The sequence below is a fragment of the Copadichromis virginalis genome, linkage group LG17, assembly GCF_057382275.1.
Source record: "Copadichromis virginalis isolate Kocher_CV1m ecotype Utaka linkage group LG17, C_Virginalis_male_GT1.1, whole genome shotgun sequence".
Lineage (NCBI taxonomy): Eukaryota > Metazoa > Chordata > Actinopteri > Cichliformes > Cichlidae > Copadichromis > Copadichromis virginalis.
Genome location: NC_140634.1, coordinates 16,705,338 through 16,721,418, shown reverse-complemented (window position 1 = coordinate 16,721,418; position 16,081 = coordinate 16,705,338). Strand labels below are relative to the sequence as shown.

Genomic DNA, 16,081 nt, shown 5'->3' with positions numbered 1-16,081 from the left:
TCCTGCAGGTTTTAGATGTGTCCTTGATCCAACACAGTTGATTTAAATGCCTAAATTACCTCCTCAATATGTCTTGGGGTTCTCCAGAAGGCTGGTAATGAACTAATTATTTGATTCAGGTGTGTTGACCCAGGGTGATATCTAAAACCCTGGAGTTCGACACACCTGTGTGATCGAGTTGATCATACAGACAATTGGTCTTTTTAGGATTTTGTTTAATATGTGACATAATGTACAGAGATGGTGTACAAACAGAGGGGTACCAGCATCTGAACTGGAACTGTTAGCATCTCTTCTCCTGATGGTATATTTCCCCACATCTCTTTACAGGAACATGGTGCTGGCTGAGCGCTGTGCTCTACTCAGTGCTGAAATACTCAAGAGTCAGGGAAAATACTCAGAAGCTGCCACTCTTCTCATTAAAATGACCAGTGAGGTAAGGAAACTATTATTTTGAAATCAGCTTGGGGTGCAGTTATTAAGAAGACTGTATTAAATTAGACTGCATTAGAATTCTGCTTGAAACTTAATAGAGGTTTTTAATTATTGCAGGACTCTGATTTACGGAGTGCCTTGCTGCTGGAGCAGGCTGCCCACTGCTTCATTAATATGCGAAACCCTATGGTGCGCAAATTTGCCTTCCATATGATTCTGTCTGGTCATCGTTTCAGCAAAGCAGGACAGGTGAGTCTTTTCTGCCATTTTTGATCTATCCTTCCATTTTACACCTGCATTGTATTGTGATGTAAAAATGTTCCCTTTTACAACTTTTATTTAATAGACTTTATTGACTTATGGGCAGGACTGAACTTAACAACATAAACAAACAAGCTTTATTCGTCACATACACAATCAGAGTACAACATGCAGTGAAATGTTTTGTGTCCGAGCTGTGGACAGGCTGCAGACGTCCATTTGTGATCCTTGTAATCAATCATGTGCGTGTGAAGTTCTTTTCTAGTGTTGCATATATACATAAACATATAAATACAAGCACATGCATACAGTTCACTATAGATTTATGATCAGAACTAGGCATCATTTCACTTTTGTTTAAAAAACAAAAAACAAAATGTAAAAGTATCCACACTACTCCGGGTCTGGGACCAGTTCCTGCCCCAGGTGGGGAAGTTTAAGTATCTTGAAGTCTTGTTCATGAGTGCAGGGAGAGGGGAGCAGGAAATCAACAAACGGATTGGTGCTGCAGCTGCAGTGATGCGGACACCGTACCGGTCCTTTGTGGTAAAAAGAAAGCCGAGCATAAAAGCAAAGCTCTCAGTTTCCTGCTAAATCCATGTCCCTACACCTATGGTCACGAGCTTTGGTAGTGACCAAAAGGATAAGATCGTGGATACAAGCGGCGAAAATGAGCTGTGGCTGGCCTCTCCCTTAGAAATGGGTGAGGAGTTTGGCCATTCAAGAGGGGCTCAGAGTAGACCCGCTGCTCCTCAACATTGGATGGAGCCAGTTGATGTAGTTCAGGCATCTGATAAGGATGCCTCCTGTGTGCCTTCTGGATGAGGTGTCCCACTGGGAGGAGGCCCCGGGGCAGACGCAGAACACGCTGGAGAGAAAATGTATCTCTCGACTGGCCTGGGAACGCCTTTGTGTTCCCCCAGACAAGCTGGAGGAGGTGGCTGTGGAGTAATAAGTCTGGGCTTATAGGGGCAGCAGAATAAGCAGATATTTAATGTTTTTTATACACCGTTATCGTGATAAAGTGTGTAGTCCAGCAGTAGATAATAAATGGCCTCATGCTAACAGCAATCATCTCATCTCCTCTAGTGTTTTCCGTCTTCTATATATTTATATCCTCATGTTGTCCTTCTGTCTCCCATCCTTTTTGCTGTTTCATAATGTAGAGGAGGCACGCACTACGGTGTTACTGCCAAGCCATGCAGGTGTATAAGGAGAGAGGGTGGTCTTTGGCAGAAGATCACATCAACTTTACAATTGGGCGTCAGTCCTTCACACTTCGCCAACCAGAGGAGGCTGTAACAGCTTTCAGACAGATCCTGATCAATGACAGCAGACAGACGGCTAAACAGCAGGGCGCCTTTCTGAGAGAGTACCTCTATGTTTACAAGGTAATGTAAAAAAAAAAAAATTCTATGATTTTTGTCCCGTTTTATTTTCAAAATACATACTATCAATGTCCACTTTTTGCTGGGATACCACAATATTGTGTCCAGCCTTATTTTTCCTTCCTAAAGTTTCATATGGGAGGTGGATAAAGCAAAACAAGGTCCATAGGAGCTCAATGGCTATATTTACGTGAATAGACACTATATTTCATTTCAGCAATTCAGTTGATGGGGGAGAAAGGTTGCTGCTGACACTTCACAACATAAACTGTTTATGACATTTCCCTGTGGCAGGTGGCTACGGGCCATCACAATCAAAACCTGACAGCACAAGAACATTTTCTTTCTCCAGGCTGTCAGTACTTAACAACGCCCTCTTACCCTGCTCACTAGTTAGTTAATGTGTCACGATAACACACTTACTTACTCAGGCTACAAAAACGTTCCACAGTGGACTTGGTACAAGCACTTTGCACATTATGTTCTATCTACATTTTATAGAATTTAATATTAAAATTTAATATTGTGTTTAGGTTGAGTAGAAAAGCACTATATAAGAACCAGTCCATTGTACTATTTGACATTCAGTTAAATAGTAAAATAAAAGTAAAAATTCAGTAGTGGCATATAAGCAGCATTATATGAGATTGTGACCTGATTGCACCCTAGTTTAATAGCTTTATCACAAAGGAACTATAGTTTATTTTGTCAAAGTTGCACACCAACCCAACATTAATTATAGTGAGGTTACAGAGTGTTATTGCCTCTGACGTTAATTACAAGCACACCAAATCTGTTTATCCTCATCCAACAGTTTTAAATTGGATTCTTTGTCACGTGGTTTGCATGTAGCTTTGGTCCCAGGAGCATGTAGCTTCACAAGTCTAAGAATGTCATTAATAAAAACTATTATATATATTCCTTTATCTGTATATGATGGTGAAAATTTAAACTGGGGATTTTGTGTGTAGCACCTGGTGTAATCAGTAACATTTCTGCATTTTGACCTGGTTCAGAAAAAAAACAACTTTCAAAAACTCTTATGTTTGCGTTAGAGATGGACCGATCCGATATTACGTATCGGTATCGGTCCGATACTGACCTAAATTACTGGATCGGATATCGGAGAAAAATAAAAAATGTAATCCGATCCATTAAATATCACGAAAGCACCTCACAAAACTTGCAACACGCTGTAACTCACCTCAGAACGTTAGCACGTCGGAGCAGTGGCTGTGGCATGCGGGACCTGTCGTGGTCTGGATAGCATGTGGAGCTTCGCTAGCAACCTGGCATTTCATCTCGACAAAGTTATCCCCGAGAGAAGTAAAGCAAGTGTGTAAGTCCATCTCTGAATGTTTGTAAAGCATTCCTGCGTTAAGCTTAACAAGCGACTGCCTCTCGCTCTCCGGCTGCTACTTCAATCGTGAAACTGATCAGCTGATCGGCTTTTCTGTCGCGAGTCCGTGTCTCTTGTTTGTTTTTGGTCCACTTTGCACCAGAAAGAGGAAACCAGCGGCTGAACAACAGCAGAACATTTAAGCTTGATAAGCTGTTGTTAGAATTTATTTAATATTACTTTCTACACCAGGATCTTTTTCTACGTAGCTGACGGCTGTAACTGTGCAGGGGCGGATCTAGCAAAGTTTAGCCAGGGGGGCCGATAGGGCATGAACAGGGAAAAGGGGGCACAAAGACATACTTTTCTTTCTTATTCTCATTTAAAATGTCGAGCTTTTAATAAATAATTATCTGACACCCAAAGTTTTAATTTGATGTAAAATGAATAGAAGTCAATTACTGTATATAGTGACTATTAAGTCTAATATATATACCCTAGTAAGCTATAGTACATTTTCCTTTGGGAAGGTACCATCTGTGCAGTCTGCAATTTTGTTGAAGAAAGATGTTGAATCTATTTAATATTTCTTGAAAAATAATTGATTTCTGTGCATTTTTTTTTCACACTGCATCAAATTAAGGTTGATTACGTCGATTAAGCATCATGAGGTGGAGCGTGAGGGGTGGTTCCCTATTTTTTATTTATTTATTTTTGTTGTTGCTGGGAGTTGGAACCCTATTAGTTAGGTTGCTTAATATTTACGCTAAGTACTCTTTAAAATACCAGAATAGGGAGGATGGTGTAGGTCTAAGTTTATTAGATTGATCAGTATTGCTGAACTATGAAATATTTTTTTTGTATACAGGTATAACAGAATAGCTTTAGTGTAGTTGTTGTTTTAAACTTGAGTATGAACTTGCAGACTTGCAAAATGCAGCAAGATATTTTAAAAAACAGTTTTGTTGATTAAATAACACTATATCGGATTCATATCGGTATCGGCAGATATCCAAATTTATGATATCGGTATCGGTATCGGACATAAAAAAGTGGTATCGTGCCATCTCTAGTTTGCGTATTATTTTTTGTTTTGTTTCGGTTATTATAGAGCGTGTTGGGAGGAAATGAAGTCAGCCTTCCCCAGCTTCCTCTGCCCTGCATCCACAGCTCAGCAACAAGAGTCTACTTTGGACACGAACGCCGCCTTGCAGAAGGTAATGTCCTCGAGCCTACTCCTTTATCACTAAGCAGCAAAGTGTACAAAACACTTTGGGAAGTGGTGCAGGGTACACCTATCGATATATCAGCAGCTGAAAGATATTATCTGCCTGGTGACTTTGTGCAATGCGGCATAAATGACAACGTTACTGTAACACACACGACTCATATGCTGCCTCTATAAACTTTACAGGAGTCGAGGCACATGCTTATGTATGGCTTTTAATCCACAAGACAGTAACTAACATTATTGCTTTGGAGACTGTCACACACAATGTGAAATGCCCAGGGCTGTGTGAATTTTAAGGTTCGCATCTGTAAGTGTCAAGCCTTATTTTGTATACAGATCAGCATCATTCCTGAAAAACCTTCAGTTAATTCAAAATGCTGCAGCATGAATACTGACAGGCACTAGAAAGAGAGCACATTTCGCCCATATTGGCTACTTTTCATTGGCTCCCTGTTCATTCCAGAATCAAATTTAAAATCCTGCTCCTCATGTACAATGTCTTGAATAATCAGGCCCCATCTTATCTTATTGACCTTATAGTACCGCACCTCCCACTAGAGGACTTCACTCTCAGACTGTGGGCTTACTTGTGGTATTTAAAAGTAGAATGGGAGGCAGAGCCTTCAGGTTCCAGGCCCCTCTTCTGTGAACTAAGTGTTAGTTTGATTTCAGGAGACGGACAACCGCTCTTTTTTTTTTTTTTTTTAAAGATTGGGCTTACGGCTTTTTGATAAAGCCCATTGTTAGGACTGGATCAGGTGACCCTGATTTGTCTCCCCTAGGCTGCTGGGGGCTTCTAATGATCCACCGAGTGTTTCTTCTTCACTCACCTTTTTAGATGTTTTTTCCCCTCGCTAATGTGTTTATATACCACTCTGCATTTAATCATTAGGCTTTATCAGTTTTTTGTTCTCTTCGATAGTGCGCATTTTTTCAGTCTTCCTCCCCTCACTCTCAACTGGTCGCAGTAGATGGCTTCACCCCTAAACCTGATTCTGCCAGAGGTTTCTTACTGCTAACAAGGAGTTTGTCCTTCCCACTGTTGCTAGTTACTCTAGGAGAGCAGGACATGCTAGTACAAGGCAGCAGGACCAGTATCTGCGTCTTTGTACAAGAAGGAACAGGATCACCACTACCAGAGCCAAATTGGCCCCCAGCAGGCCACCAGTGTGATGTCTGTTTCTGATTGCTTGGTCAAAATTGAAGAGTTCGTGAGAGTGGCCTGGCAGCCCAATGTCTTCTAGTGGGCCCTGTGTTTACCTGCCTGGCACTGTGGAGCCTGAATACCAGATTTACCAGGTCTGCCACTGGCACCCTGTGGGTCTTTTTTTTTTTTTTTGATGAGATGAGAGCAGGTTCACCCTGAGCACATGTGAGAAATCATGGAGAACATTTTGCTGCCTATTACATCTTTGAGTGTGACCAGTTTGATGGATCAGTAATAGTCTAAGGAGGCATATCCATGGAGAGATGCACGACCTCTACAGACAAGGCAATGGCACCCTAACTACCATTAGATATTGGGATGAAATTCTTGGACCTATTGTCAGGGGTGCAGTGGGTTCTGGGTCCCTCCCAGTGCATGAATTGTCTCATGTGGCTGGGATATAAAACAGTTCCAGGAGGGTGAAGGAAATGATAGGCCTGCCCTCCAGATTAACCTGACCAAGATACAATAGAACACTTCTAGGACATCATGCTTTGGCCCATCTGATGCTCCCAGGTTGCAGCGTCAGATGGGCCAGTGATGGGTCACCACTAGGTCAGTGATGACTGGTCCAATCTTGGAGATCTCCCAGGACACTATCTGTCGTCTCATTGTCATCTCATGCCCTAATGTTGTCAGGCATGCATACAAGCACATGGGAAGCATACAGGCTGCTGCAGCACAAAAACAAACATAAATTCAGTGCTTCTTAGATTTTTTGTTTTGTGTGAATCATAATCTGTTATTAACCAAGAAAATAAAAGTAGAAAACCTTGTGAAGGAGTCCATTTAAAGTTAAGATATCCAGAATTCTTGTGACACTAGCGTTCAGTTTGCAAATATTTGTATATATTATGACCATTATGGACCCTGTCTAAACCCTGTTTTCAATGCAAAGCGTAACATGAAAATGTAGAGTGTACATAGGATGCTGACATACCCGAGCAGAGGTTTACTGTCAGACTTTTTACAGCAAAATTAAGTGTTTTGCATTTTTGGTTTGTATTTAATCTGATATTTGATCTGTTCAGGAGAAAAGCAGGCAGCCACTCACGTGTCACTGGACCAGGAGTTTGACCAGGATTTGTCAGCCATGTGGTGCCATCTAGAAGAGCAGCTTGTAGCGTCTGCAAATGGGGGTGTTGTCCCAGTAAATTTTCAGCCCACTCAGTGCTGCCTCAACAGTCAGACAGACAACCTCCGTCATCCCCTGGCTGTGGTTGAAGGTAAGATGTGTTCAGCACTAACACGGGAACTTTAAAATGTTATAAGTGCTTTTCTGGTTCCTGACAACTCAAAGCACTTAATACTTCAAGCCACATTTAACCATATATTCATATAGTATTTATTCTCTCCACTTTACCAATGTCACTGCCGTGGCCAAGCTAAAATTACCAGTTACCTAACGCGCATGTATGGATTGAGCTGTAGTACCCAGAGAAAACCTATGAAGGCACAATACAAATATGCAAACTCAACACAGAAAGGCCCCAGTCTGGGTTCAACCAGGAAACTTCTCACAGTGCATGACAGCGCTCACCTGTACCATTACTGAAATGTAAAGTTTGAGCCATCCCATGTCTAATAAATTGTGCCCACACGCTATGCAATCTTCTTTGTCTTTACAGAGCCAATCATAGTGGAGGTGACATTCAGGAATCCTTTGAAGGTTTCTCTGGCCCTGTCAAGCCTCTCGCTCCTGTGGAGGTTTACTGTTGACGGTTCATCTTCATCAAAGGAGATGACAGAAGAGACCATTACCAATGAGGAGACCTCGGCTGTAGGGGTGGGCAACATGAACAAATATGCTCTTAGGAACTGTGATTTATTTTCACCTTGTTTTTAGGTCTAATCTTATTTTTTTCTCTAATCTGTTCATTATATGCTTCCTCTTGCAGATGACACAGAAAGATGATATTGTAACCTCTGAGACTATCCAGGAGTTTCAGTTGGGTCCAGAGGAGACCAAAATGGTAAGCTGGTCTCTAAATGTAAATTCATGGATCTTTTTTCAGAATCTTTTCTGTTTCATAATGCTGCTACATTTTTTAACAATTCTGACCTAGTGTTGGGAAATACAAAGAGAGTCACAACATGTGTTTGCATTCACATGAGGAAGGAGGTTACACATAGTGATAATCTTTCATGTGAAATTGTACAATAAGATATGCTTAATGCCAGTGAGCATTAAGCATATCTTAAGTACAGCTTAGTTTAATCTTTTCAGTTTTAGTGTTGTGCGTTCTGTTTTGGCGAATAAAAGTGACAGCACAAACTGAATGCACTTTGGTGAAATAGGCCTTTGATGCTCAAAAAGTATTCACATTGGCCTCAGAAAATCGTAGAGTATTTAAAATATCTGCTAGATACTAATTGTACTGTACTGTACTCTCTTCATCCAAAAAAAGTTGATTCTGTTCATCTAGACGTAGCGTTTTCAGTCGGAGGAACATTTCATGCAAGTGACGTCTTCAGTCTCAGCTGACTGCAGGTTTCCCCAACCTTATAAACAGTACATTTTTATAATGACTGAAACTAGCATCACTGACAAACAGTGGGCTGTGAGTTCAGTTCCTTGATCATTAATATGCAAGTTGCCATGACCACTGATCAGTTCCATGGAAGAGGGGCCTTAAAGATGAAGGCTCTGCCTCAACACAGAAAGGCCCCAGTCTGGGTTCAACCAGGAAACTTCTCACAGTGCATGACAGCGCTCACCTTTACCATTACTGAAATGTAAAGTTTGAGCCTACATTCTACTTTTCAATACTCTAGGAACAACAAGTAAGCCTGCAGTGCGAGAGCAAAGTGCTCTATAGGGTGATATGGTACTACAAGATCATTAAGATAAGATGGGGCCTGATTATTCAAGACATTGAATGTGAGGAGCAGGACTTTAAATTCAATTCTGGATTTAACAGGAAGCCAATATAGGAGAAATATGGTCTCTCTTTCTCGCCTCTGTCAGTACTCTTGTTACAGTATTTTGGATTAACTGAAGGCTTTTCATGGAGTTTTTAGGACATCCTGATAATAATGAATTACAGTTGTCCAGCCTGGAAGTAATAAACTGACTAGTTATTCCAGTGTCGCTCTGAGACAGGATGTTTCTAATTTTTATTGTGCAAATGGAAGAAAGAAGTCCTACATATTTGTTTAATATGTGCATTGAATGACTCCAAGGTTCCTCACAGTGTTACTGGAGGCCAAGGTAATGCTATCCAGAGTAAGAATCTGGTTAGATACCATATTTCTAAGATTTTATATTTGATCAGTGGTTGTTGATAAATGGTTGTGATAATTTGCATATTAATGATCAAGAAACTGACATCGCAACCCATTGTTCACCAGTGGTGCTAGTTTCAGTCATTGCCCATATGTGCTCTTTACAAGGTTGGGGAAACGTGCAGTCAGCAGAGACTGAAGAAGTCACTTGGATGAGTGACAAAATGTAATGCATAATGCAAACACCACTGAAAACACAACATCCAGATGAACAGAATCAACATTTTGGGATTTCCTTACCTGGATGATTGAGCATGCATCATGACATATACAAATACCTAATGCTAAACAGAAATCCAGTTATTTTGTGCTGATCACTTTGATCTCAGGCCCGACTCAAGCTGCTGCCACACAGAACTGGTCAGCTGAACATTGTGGGTGTAGTGTACAACCTGGCTGCAGGCTCCTCTGGCGAAATGGCTTCTAGCACTGAAGGTAAATTTGACCTCATGTCAACTCATATGCTTTATTATTATTTGATGAAGACAGAATGTTTTTCCATTTGCATTATGCATTACATGGTATTTAAAAAAATAAATAAATAAAATTCCAATATGTTGTACTTTTTTTTTTTTGTCTTGCTGCCAGTTAGAAACCATATGGATTTCCTCTTGTTTACAGACCAGCAGACTCTAGATTTGATGGTTCGTGGGAAACAGGACTTGAACATCCTTGGCCCACGTCTTAATCTGACCAAAGAGGACAAGATGTCAGTTCGTCATGGTCCTGATCGACGTCTGAATCCCATCATAACAGCACCTATGCCCCTGATGGAGGTAGGACTTATTCTGAAAACCTTCATGGATGTAGTCATCATGAAATCACTTTACTGGGTTTTAGATTCTGCATGTTGAAAACATTTTTTTCTATGTTAGTTCTATGGAGTCAGATGTGGGAAAACTTTGATGGGAGGGTAGAGTTTGAAGTTGAAATAATGCTAGCAAGCTTTGCTAGAGAACAGAAACTATAAACACACATACACATGGATCTAACGGACAAACATATCTAATTCGACAGTAACATGCAATGTTAGTTTTTTGACAGGCTGTATCATATATATTATGAATATCTGTCACAGAATTCAGTTCAAATCCAAAAAATGACATCTACACTACAGACACAGTCGAGAGTTCTTGTTTCAAATAAGGCTCAACAGACACATACTGGCTACTGGTCAGTCAACACTCCTGTCCAGATGGATGAACTATTAAAAAACAATTGTGAAAAAGAATTATTATTTTTTTCATTTTGTTTTTTTGATTTGTGGATAATGACTCCATTATTGTTGGCTGGAGCCTTAGAAATGTCTTTTTAAGTCTTTCCAGGTGGATAGATATCAATGATTTTCTCATCTGTTCTTGAGTTTCTTGACATCGTGACAGGATGTGTTGCATGATGATGTTTTAGCCTACTTAAATTTGTTAGACATGTTCTATTGAAGTGACTTATTGATTCAACAGGTCTGGTTTATTACTGTTAATGAATGATTCAAGCTGTGGGACATTCATTTTTTTCACGTAGGGCCATGTGGGTTTGGACAGCTTTCTGTCCTTATAAATTAAATCTTCTACCAGAAACTGCATTTTCGTTTTATTGTTTACTGTTTGTCTAATATTTAAATTTGATGATCTGAAACATGTGTAACAAATTAGCATAATTAGAAATTAGGAAGGGGAAAAATACTTTTTTCCCCTCCCCCAGTAGCAGCTGGGCTTTTAAAACAGGCTTCCAATGAACCTCTACTTGAATATCTATGCTTTCAAGTGTAGTTTCACTTATGTGTGGTGATGCTGCAGTATTGCTTTCTGTTTATTACTCTGTGTGTGTGTTTGTATGTCAGGTTTTTTTCCTGCAGTTTCCCACTGCTCTGCTGTGTGGCGAAATCCGAAAAGCATATGTTGAGTTCTGTAATGTCAGCGGTGTTGCTTTGTGTGGCCTGCGAGTGGTGTCCACACACGCCGCTTTCTTCACCTTTGGCAGCCAGGCCACGACACCCCTCAGCCCGACGTCAGCTGAAAATTGTTCACCTTATAAAACCGTGGCCACACCTCTCCAGCGGGCCTCAGAAGCCACTGAGAGTCTGGTTTCAGCTGATGATTTCCGACAGCCATCTGGTGTGATAGAAATTCCAATAGATGGCAGCATCCTGCAACCAGGGCAGTCCACTCAGCTGCCTCTCTGGCTGAGAGGACCAGACCAGGAGGGAGTCCATGAAATCAACTTTCTGTTCTATTATGAGAGCGCAGAGAAAGGACTCAAGATAAGGTAAAAATTGAAAATTAAGCACTTTTGTGAACTGACCTGTAGGCATACATATCATTTCTTGGAACATATTAGTATTTTTCAAAGAAACATGATCAGCCTGAAATGTAACTTACATAAATTAAGGATTGAAAAATACTTCTATGTATGTATTTTTTGATTATATTGACAAAAAGTAGATTATTTCAGTGCCGGGGCACCAGTGAAGAAAAGGGTCATGTAGCCGTGGGAAAATAATTATTTGATCTCCTGCTGAATTTGTAAAGAGAAAACTTACAAAGAAATAAACAGTCTATATGTGAAATGATAGTTTTAATGGCGAGAGATAAAATATCAACAAAACATTCTAGAAATAAACACGTTACATAAACCTTATAATTTTATTTGCATGTCAAGTATTTGGTCCCCAAGCAAAACATGATTTAGTATTTTTTTGGAGAAGCCCTTGCTTGCAAAGTGCTTTGTCAGCAAGACGGTGCTTTTGACCCACTCTTCTTTACAGAAACTCTAACTCCAGGCAGGCAGCATTCAAGAAACTTGAAGTTAAGCTCCCTCTACAGATTTTCTATAGGACGGAGGAAGAAGATTGGCTTGGCTACTCATAAACTTTAAGCCCTTTTTCCATTAGTACCTACTCAGATCGGCTCACCACAATTCAACTTAGATCAAGTATCACCTAATGTGCGTGGTCATTGATATAGCAACGTGTCCGAGCGTCCCGTGATGTAATTAGTATGCGACACAAATGCTATAGCAAAGGTGGACGTCAAGGCAACAATATACCTGCTGCTCGGTCTGTGGCTTTTGATCAGAGTCGAGGGGATCACGGAGTTGTTTTTGTTTGTTTTGGTGTTTGTGTTGGATTTTGTTTGTTCGGGCCCTTTCCCTTGTTGCCGTTTCAAAAAAAAATGGCAGTTTTGAATTTTGTGAACGAAACACTCTCATGACTCATCGAACGACGCCACTGACCAGCCAATTGGTGGCATGCAGTCTGATGACGTCACATTTTAGTACCATTCTGATTGCTTGGAGCCACAGCCGTGCAGGTGCTATGACCTTGTCCCGTAGTGTATTGAAGTCATCCACGTTTGGGTCATACTCAGCTTTTCTCTTCCTCCAAATAAGGTGGTTCAAGTTGCTCAAGAGCTCGATTTTAGTTTCATCTGATTATAATGCTTTATCTTAATCATTTAGATGTTCACTGGCAAGCGTGCGATGGGCCTGTACTTGTGCCGTTTTTTGAGCAGGGCAAATTCACGGGTGCTGTAAGATTTAAATTCATAATGGAGTAGTGTATTACCGATGGTGTTCTTGGTGATTCTCCTCCCAACTGCCTTTAAGTCATCAACAAATCTCTCCCATGTATTCTTGGGATGATATATCACCTTTCTCATGATAATCCTCATCCTGTTATTGCAAGATCTTGTATAAAGCTTCAGTTGAGAACCATCGATAGGTGTTTTATATTTCTTATTAATCACACAAGCACTTGTCAACTTCTCACCAAGCTTCTTGCTTCTTCCAGTCTTGTGGATGTGTACAATCTTGTCCCCGACATCCTTTGACAGCTCTGTGGTCTTGCCCATTGTGGTGGAGAGCTTGGAGTGTGAATGAATTGATTTAGTGGACAAGGGTGCAACAAGTTAATCTGGAATTGTTTGAAATCTGTTTGCCACATGGGCACGCAGCTGATCTTTGTGAGCCAGAACTCTGCCTAGGTTGTAGGGGATCAAATACTTTGATCATTTAATATCACCAGTTTATAACTTTTATGTAATGTATACAAAGTTCTTTACACGTTCTGTGTGACAAAGTCTATAAATCATATCCTTATCTGGATTAAACATGGCTGTTTTGGGTACGCACGGACTGGACTGTGACCTTAACAAAGAAATTAATTTTTTTAGTTTGCTGTGTGTGGGGTCACATAATGGCACAAGCCATAGTTCAGGTTTGTGTATGTTTGTGCTGAAAGTTCTCATAATCCTTGGGGAAAAAACAATAAGGCTTTCTCTTTTCCCTCTCTCCGCATGTAAAGTCACCGGGTGCTGCGCCACACAGTATTTATCTGTGCTAGTCGGTCTTTGAGCATACAGGCATCAGCCTGTCGCAGCAGTGTTCCTCCACATCACTGTCTGGATGAAAAAGGCAGTAGTGGAACCCTTGTCTTTATTGATGTGGAGAACATCAATACGGTGAGATGCTCAGCATAGCACACACAGTTACATAGTTAAATCATGCCTGCTGCACAAATAACGATTGAACATTACTCTTCTCACAGAATGAAGGTGGTGTGCGAGAGTTCCACATCGTTCAGGTCTCGAGTAGCAGCCAACATTGGCGCCTTCACAAGTACATCAACCCGAACAAGGATAAAGGTGAGGTCTGGTACACCAGGAGATCTGTGCTTCATTTCATTTAATGGGCTAGTTCAGTTTCTCCATACAGTGTTAGCATGATTGATGAATATAATTTTCTATGGTGAAGTTCAAAGATTCAACCCATTAAAAACAATTGCTTCTAGAGCAGCAGCTGACCGGTCCTGTGCCCATGAATTTTAATTATTTGTGATGAAGCTAGATCTCCTTCAGAGGTTCAAAATCATGCCTCTTTCACTTTCATTTTGGGAAAGTGGAACATCTACACCACAGCAGCAGTGATCACTGAGATCCTTAGCTACAAGATGAACAGTGTCATGGAGCAGACCTCTCCATGGAGAAGGAGATTGAAGGCCAATATCAAGGCAGCACTAAGAGAAGTTAGCCAACTATTAGAGCTGCAGAAAGGTGTGATTAAGAAAGGAATGTCTGAGAAGTACAGCAAGCTGCCCATACAGGAGGCCAGACATTCAAGACAAAGTCTGAATCATAAACAGTTGGACAGCACCAGTCACCAACATGATTCACGCCTACCTACTGAAGAAGCTAACGGCATTCATGAGCGCCTGGCAGTATAAGATGAGATAAGATAAACCTTTATTATTCCCACACGTGGGAAACTTGTGTCACAGCAGAAAGTGGACAGTGCAAAGTTACAGTAGCAAAAATTAAGAAAAACAATGGAACAAGATAATAAGAATAACATACTATATACAACAGAATAAAATACTACACTGTCAGAAAACAAAAATACACTTAGACTTACACTTATAAATGAACCAGCTGCTAATGGATGAGTTGCACCTGGAAATAATCCCCCAGAAGGGATCAGTCAGTATATTAGCAATACATCGAAGCTCCGGTCAGGTATCATAGCTGCTAACATGAACAGGCACATAGCTCAATACATGAGTGAAATGGCAGAAATACCAGTTACTAGCAGATAAAGCAGTCAATTAAGACTGTAAGATCAGACTGTGACCAGTCTGTACACCACCTGGACTGATTGCAAGAAATCCTACGACTCAATGTCTCACACATGGATCCTGATGAACAACACTAGAGGCCAACTTTAAGGAAATTGCACAAGTTGCCAGCAAGTACCACTGACTACCAATGACTAGATCAATGGATATAGTCTGTAGAACAGAGTAATCAGTAAGCACTTCTTTTATATGGATGACATCAAGAGAAACCTAATGTTATTTCCTTTAACTAGTGAGGGACAGTAACATGCAGGACTTTTTTATGAACAACAAACTTTTTTCCAGGCTACATGAAGGTGTTTTGAATTAGTGATATGTCATTTTCTTTCCACCATACAAGTGATCTCCACTGTTTTCTTCTTCAATGCCATGTGCCAACAGTGTGGAGCAGCTATCTGATCTAGTTGTACAGAGGTCGGATTATCTTCTTAATACATTTACATCGTCGCTGCGCGTGACTGTGGAGACTGTGGATCATTTGAAAAAGAAACCCCCAAATCAGAAGTACTTGACTTCCTGGTATAACTGTCAAAGGCGAACATTAAAGGAGGAATTATATGGTTAAACTTAGTTACAGCACTTTGAGGATACTGTTTCATTTTCAGTGTCTCTGGTATATGTCAGAACGAGATCTAGCGTGTGATTAAAGTGGTGGGTGAGTTCTTTAATATTTGTGAGAGAAGTGAGTTGAGTCTAATAATGGATTAAATGAAAGAAATCAGACAGAAACTGGATATTGATGTGGATCGTAACTTGTCTTTTTCTTCCTTTTCTCCTTCAGAATGTAAACTTGGCAGCAGAGAAAGAGCCAAGCTGTGTTTTAGGGCCACACGTTGCAAACCCAGTGAAGGTACTTTTAGTGAAAAAACAAACCCCATCAGTTAGGCCATTTTCAGTGAGCATGAATTTCACAGTTCTGTCTGTTATTTCTAGCTACCTCTAAGGCTGTAGAGAAGTACACTTTTTCAGACCTGAGTATGGGAAATGAACAGGTGAGTAGAACATACACTTCACAATATACAATTTTCTGTTATGGTTGTATGTTCTCATGCTTTGTCATAGTTGTTTTTTGGGGATGTTTTTTGTTTGGTCCCAAAAGGTTGATTATTTTCATCTGGACGAAGCGTTTCCAGTGGGAGAAACGCTTCGTCAGTCATCCAAGTGACTTCTTCAGTCTCAGCTGACTGCAGGTTTCACCAACATTATAAACAGTACATTTGCACAATAACTGAAACCACTGAAAGAAGAATGTGCTCTGAGGTCAGTAGCTTGATCATTAATATGCAAATTGTCATGACCAACGATCAAC

General features: G+C 40.5%; 1 protein-coding gene across 2 annotated transcripts in view; it reads left to right on the top strand.

Annotated features, from left to right (window-relative positions):
* The window catches only part of trappc8 (trafficking protein particle complex subunit 8), a 31,666-nt gene that overhangs the window by 10,265 nt on the left and 5,320 nt on the right, over positions 1 to 16,081 (top strand). For both annotated transcript variants that reach the window (XM_085437245.1, XM_085437244.1), the window contains 14 exons: positions 331 to 436; positions 553 to 684; positions 1,863 to 2,087; positions 4,535 to 4,640; positions 6,893 to 7,087; positions 7,490 to 7,647; positions 7,760 to 7,834; positions 9,476 to 9,581; positions 9,768 to 9,922; positions 10,987 to 11,411; positions 13,447 to 13,603; positions 13,690 to 13,786; positions 15,554 to 15,622; positions 15,706 to 15,764. In XM_085437245.1, the coding sequence (XP_085293371.1) occupies positions 331 to 436; positions 553 to 684; positions 1,863 to 2,087; positions 4,535 to 4,640; positions 6,893 to 7,087; positions 7,490 to 7,647; positions 7,760 to 7,834; positions 9,476 to 9,581; positions 9,768 to 9,922; positions 10,987 to 11,411; positions 13,447 to 13,603; positions 13,690 to 13,786; positions 15,554 to 15,622; positions 15,706 to 15,764 (2,065 nt within the window). The remainder of the gene's footprint in view (positions 1 to 330; positions 437 to 552; positions 685 to 1,862; positions 2,088 to 4,534; positions 4,641 to 6,892; positions 7,088 to 7,489; positions 7,648 to 7,759; positions 7,835 to 9,475; positions 9,582 to 9,767; positions 9,923 to 10,986; positions 11,412 to 13,446; positions 13,604 to 13,689; positions 13,787 to 15,553; positions 15,623 to 15,705; positions 15,765 to 16,081) is intronic.